Below are 6,000 nucleotides of genomic sequence, written 5' to 3'. Positions count from 1 at the left end.
CCATGCGCCTCTATTGTCCCCCCTGCTCCTCTGGTCCTCCCCTTGCTTCTCTGTTCCCCCCCAGGTTAGCGCTGCGGGGAGGGAGAGGAGGTGAGCACTGAGGGAAGGGAGAGACAGAAGAGCAGAGGGGGGAGGCGGTCCGCTGTCACTGAAGCCGGCCCACTGAGCCATCGGCACACCGGAAAACTCCCTGTAGTCCCAATGGCCAGTCCATCCCTGGGAAGAACAATTTCCTTTGGCTTCCTCCCTGGTAATCAGACTGCAACATTGTAACCTTGTAGTAGGCAGGAAGAGCCATTTCCTTAGACTTCCTCCCCCGGTGATCAGATTGGAACATTGTAACCTTGTAGTAGGCAGGAAGAAACATTTCCCTAGACCTCTCTCCCCGGTGATCAGATTGCAACATTGTAACCTTGTAGTAGGCAGAAGGAAACTTTTTCTTAGGCTTCCTCCCCGTAATCAGACTGCAACATTGTAACCTTGTAGTAGGCAGGAAGAACCATTTCCTGAGACTTCCTCCCATGGTGCTTAGACTGCAACATTGTAACCTTTGTAGTGGGCATGAAGAAACATTTCCTTAGGTTTCCCTCCCCGGTGACCAGATTGGAACATTGTAACCTTGTAGTAGGCAAGAAGAAACATTTCCTGAGACTTCCCCCAACGGTGCTTAGACTGCAACATTGTAACCTTTGTAGTGGGCAGGAAGAAACATTTCCTTGGGCTTCCCTTTTACCCGGTGATCAGACTGCAACATTGTAACCTTGTAGTAGGCAGGAAGAGCCATTTCCTTAGGCTTCCCTCTCCCGGTGATCATATTGGAACATTGGAACCTTGTAGTAGTCAGGAAGAACCATTTCCTTTTGGCTTTCTCCCCGGTATTTAGACTGCAACATTGTAACCTTGTAGTAGGCAGGAAGAAGCATTTCCTGAGACTTTCCTCCCCGGTGATCAGACTGCAACATTGTAACCTTTGTAGTGGGCATGAAGAAACATTTCCTTAGGCTTCCCTCCCCCAGTGATCAGATTGGAACATTGTAACCTTGTAGTAGGCAGGAAGAAGCATTTCCTGAGACTTTCCTCCCCGGTGATCAGACTGCAACATTGTAACCTTTGTAGTGGGCATGAAGAAACATTTCCTTAGGCTTCCCTCCCCCAGTGATCAGATTGGAACATTGTAACCTTGTAGTAGGCAGGAAGAAACATTTCCTTAGACTTCCCCCAACGGTGCTTAGACTGCAACATTGTAACCTTGTAGTAGGCAGGAAGAAACATTTCCTTGGGCTTCCCTCTCCCGGTGATCAGACTGCAACATTGTAACCTTGTACTAGGCAGGAAGAACCATTTCTTTGGACTTCCCTCCCCAGTGATCAAACTACAACAATGTAACCTTGTAGTAGGCAGGAAGAAACATTTCTTTGGGCTTCCTCCCTCGGCGATCAGACTGCAACTTTGTAGCAATTCACGAGGTGGAGGTTACTTTGTCAGAAAAAGCTTCAAAGGCATCAGGATTTACATAACTGGGTCATCTCTGAGTATAAGGAAGAGAATAACCCAGAGTGCCGCACACCATCAGGACCCAACAGTGACTAAAGTAGAAGCAGCCTCAGCCCAGTTTTCTGCAATCAATGTTGTTTCCTTCCTTTATGCTGCACGCCTTGAGCCAGGATGGGCTCTTCCTAGCCTGCACTCTCAGCGTGAGTCACTGGACTAGGATACATAGGAACCTCAAGGGGCACCTCTAGTTTTTCTGTGTGAGGCATCTCTGAGCCGAGAATCTTAGTCCAGGAAGTAGATGGTGACCCTGAATGATGCCTGAACAAAGATGATGTCATCAGATGAAGGCATTGACGGGGTTCTATGATTTCTGTGAGAAGTGATAAATACTTAGAAGTGTAATGCCGTTATGCTGAATAGACATTGTGGAGTCTATCTTAGGGAATTAATCTGGTAGGGGACCGTTGACACTGATGACCCCTCTTCCCCCTTCCCGATGGAAAAAGTCTGTCTGACTTTTTTCCAGCGGAAATTTCGATCGTGTGTACGCAGCATTAATTTTACCACAACAAACTGGGAAAACGTATTGACTCGTTGACTAGACTGATAAGCCTAGGGTGAGAATGCAGCAGCTACTGTAAGCGGAAAAGACTCACTGTGCCCAACCTCACTGTGCCAATCCTCACTGTGCCCATTACAACCTCACTGTGCCCATTACAACCTCACTGTGCTCATTGCAACGTCACTGTGCCCATTACCTCACTGTGCCCATTACAACCTCCCTGTGCCCATTACAACCTCACTATGCCCATTACCTCACTGTGCCCATTACAACCTTACTGTGCCCATTACAACCTTACTGTGCCCATTACCCCACTGTGCCCATTACCTCACTGTGCCCATTACCTCACTGTGCCCATTACCTGACTGTGCCCATTGCAGTGTACCTAAAAGTTCTTGACAGGCTGCGCTGCGGGCGTCCATTTTTTAAAACTCACGGCTTCCTCCTGGTCCTGTCCCGTTCCGTGATAGGCGTTTGACACTGTGTTCAGTGTTCCGCTTATCGCAGAGGTTCTTTCATCCTCAGACTCAGTTTCCCAGCAGACACTGTGTTCAGTGTTCCGCCTATCGCGGACGTTCTTTCATCCTCGGATAAGAGAAGGTCTGTGATTGACAGAACACTGAACACAGTGTCTGCTGGGAAACTGAGTCTGAGGATGAAAAAACGTCCACGATAGGCCGAACACTGAACACAGTGTCAAACGCCTATCACGGAACGGGACAGGACCAAGAGGAAGCCGCAAGTTTTAAAAAATGGACGCCTGCAGCCCTTTAGGTACACTGGCTCAAATATAAGCCAAGAGGGGTATTTTCAGCCCTAAAAAAAAGGGCTGAAAATCTCAGCTTATACTCGAGTATATACGGTACTTCAGACACCATTTATTGATAAAAACATTGGTTGAATATTGTCCTATACTGACTGTGTAAATGATCTAGTCATCTACAGACTAGTGCCATTTGTTGCCCTCCTGATATTAAAAAACAGATTATAATCTATTCTCATTTTTTCCTCTTCAGGTGACGCTAAGCTACGATTCGGTAACACTCACACTGTGGTGACATTGGGAAGCCTGTTGGATGACCAGCACTGGCATTCAGTTCTGATAGATCGGTTTAACAAACAAGTCAACCTCACGGTGGACAAATACACCCAACATTTCCGTACCAAGGGCGAGTCCGATGACTTGGACATCGATTACGAGGTGCGTTTTGTTTTCATGCATCGTTTTCAGATTTGTCAACCTTCTGACAAAATGTCAAATATGCAGAAATGTGAGAAAAAATTAATGTAAAGCATAAGTTTTGTTTTTAAAGTGTGGGAAAAGTTTTTTCCCACAATGATGTTTTTACTGCCAACTGGCCCTCCATTAGAGAGATTTGCCCTAAGAGCCCATTCACACTGGGGCGGCACGACTTTGGGGGCGACTCGGCAAGACGACCTGAAAACTACCTCAGAGGCGACTTTCAAAATGACTTCTGTATAGAAGTCAATGCAAGTCGCCCCGAGTCGCCCCCAAGGTCGTGCAAGAACTTGCGTCGCTCCCATTAGAACGGTTCTATTGAATAGAACGGGATGCAACTTGTCAGGCGGCTGGGTCGCTTGACGAGTCACCCCAGTGTGAACCGGCTCTAATTTATTATCTCAGTGGCAGCTGTTTTATCAGGCAGGAAGTGAGGGAAAATATCCAAAAGCAATTCAAACAACGTCTCCAGGCCCAGACCAGGATTTACAAATCCCAGACAGTGATGAGTTTAACGTTTTTTCCCAAACACAACTGACAGGTGATGAAGAAATTTAGTGATAAAATCAAAATGAGTATAAAGTCCACTATATCCAGAAAAAATGTAATCCAGTTCCACATAGAAGTGCATAAAGAGTTGAAGTTGAAGATGAAAATGTAGATGGCTATCCACCAACACCAAAGGGGTGCGTTCCTCCTCGCGGGGCACACTAAAGATAACAGGGACCCTTACCGGATCAGGTGGACCTCCCAACAGTAGGAAGGTCACGGATGCCTGCAGATTTAACCCTCTTGAATTCGTCCGAGGTATCAGAATCCCCAGGTTCCTATCGATCTCCTCACCGCAGGTTGCCGCTTCACCGTCAAGAGTGTAGCTGGAACACTCTCTCCAATGAGGGTCTAAGCCCTCCCTCGGACCAAGGACAGGCATGTGGCGGGATAAGAAAGAAGGACTAGGATAGTGTGTTAACTTTTAAAACGTTTACTTAAAAAGTTAATGCACTATCCTAGTCTTTCTTTCTTATGCCGCCACACGCCTGTCCTTGGTCCGAGGGAGGGCTTAGATCTTCATTGGAGATAGTGTTCCGGCTAAACTCTGGACCAGTGATGGTGAACCTTGGCACCCCAGATGTTTTGGAACTACATTTGCCATGATGCTTATGTACTCTGCAGTGCAGTTGAGCATTATGGGAAATGTAGTTCCAAAACATCTGGGGTGCCAAGGTTTGCCATCACTGCTCTGGACGGTGAAGCAGCAACCTGCGGTGAGGAGATCGATAGGAACTTGGGGATTCTGACACCTCGGACGAATTCAAGACCCTGCAGATTTAACCATCTGTGACCTTGCTACTGTTGGGAGGTCCACCCGATACGGTAAGGGTCCCTGTTACCTTTAGTGTGCCCCACGAGGAGGAACTCACTCCTTTGGTGTTGGTGGATAGCCATCTACATTTCCATCTTCAACTCTTTATGCACTTCTTTTTGTTACACTGTGGAACTGGATTAAATTTTTCCTGGATATGACTGGACTGACTCACCCATTGCATCACTACAGGAGGGCTCCAACTAAAAGGGGGCCCAGCACCTGATGACACTGCTTTCTGTAACCAGGCACTGTACTGGAACATAGCCACCTAGTGGCAGACTAGCTAACTGTCCCTGCCTACCGGACTCCCCTATTTCCATAGATTGGTCTTTCTATAATACTTTTCTTTTCCTTTCAATGCGCACAGCATTATTTGGAAAGGATACATTTCAAACCACTTTCCAACTTCAACAGGTCAAGCTTGTCTTATGAAACCTTGTCTTGAACAAATGCTCAAAGCGTGAAAACACAACAAGGGCACCAGACCATATTTTTGCTCTTTGAGTCACACTTTGGTTGCCGGTCGAAAGGCAAGACATGCTTCACACGAAATTCCTTGCCGGAGCCAGTGAGCTTGTTGAATGGTTATGTTTTCTCTGTTTTTTATTGAACCTTAAAGTTTTGGGGCCGGATTCAGAAAGGATCTAAAGATCCGCTAACCTATCTGAATCTAGCCCTTGAAGTTCTAGCGCCTCTTGGATATCTCTTACAGAATATGCTGGTAGCCTAAAATTAGCTGAACAGAAAATTGTTGTGCAACATGTTCCTCATCACATTGGGCCATTATGGTTTCGGTAGACCTACTTTTCATCTAGAACAGTGATTCTCAACCAGGGTTCCATGGAACTCTATGGTTCCTCCAGAGGTGGCTAGGGGTTCCTTCAGCATTGGGCAATTTCTGCCTCTCAGATAATTTCCCACTGACACCATTGGACTTTTTAGCTATCTGTAAGGCCCCGTACACACGACCGAGTTTCTCGGCAAAATTCAGCCAGAAACTCGATCGGAGCCGTATTCTGCCGAGAAACCCGGTCGTGTGTACACTTTTGGCCGAGGAAACCGACGAGGATCTCGTCGGGCCAAATAGAGAACATGTTTTCTATTTCCTCATTAGTCAATGAGGAAACTTGGCTCGCCGAGATCCTCGGCAGCTTCACAAGGAACTCGACGAGCAAAACGATGTGTTTTGCTCGTCGAGTTTCTCGGACGTGTGTACAGGGCCTAAGGAGGTGATTCTTTCCCAACAGGGGTGCAACGGATCAAAAAACTCACGGTTCGGATCATTCTTCGGATCAGGAGTCACGGATCGGATCATTTTTCGGATTGGCAAAAAAGAAA

General features: G+C 46.9%; 1 protein-coding gene across 1 annotated transcript in view; it reads left to right on the top strand.

The window, feature by feature from the left end:
* Positions 1 to 561: 561 nt before the first annotated feature.
* The window catches only part of LOC120944456 (contactin-associated protein-like 5), a 189,918-nt gene continuing 184,479 nt past the window's right edge, over positions 562 to 6,000 (top strand). The window contains exons 1-2 of the mRNA XM_040358515.1: positions 562 to 682; positions 3,073 to 3,257. Coding sequence (XP_040214449.1) covers positions 562 to 682; positions 3,073 to 3,257 — 306 coding nt within the window. The remainder of the gene's footprint in view (positions 683 to 3,072; positions 3,258 to 6,000) is intronic.

The sequence above is a fragment of the Rana temporaria genome, chromosome 6, assembly GCF_905171775.1.
Source record: "Rana temporaria chromosome 6, aRanTem1.1, whole genome shotgun sequence".
In the NCBI taxonomy this organism is placed as follows: Eukaryota; Metazoa; Chordata; class Amphibia; order Anura; family Ranidae; genus Rana; species Rana temporaria.
This window is presented reverse-complemented; position numbering and strand designations above follow the sequence as displayed.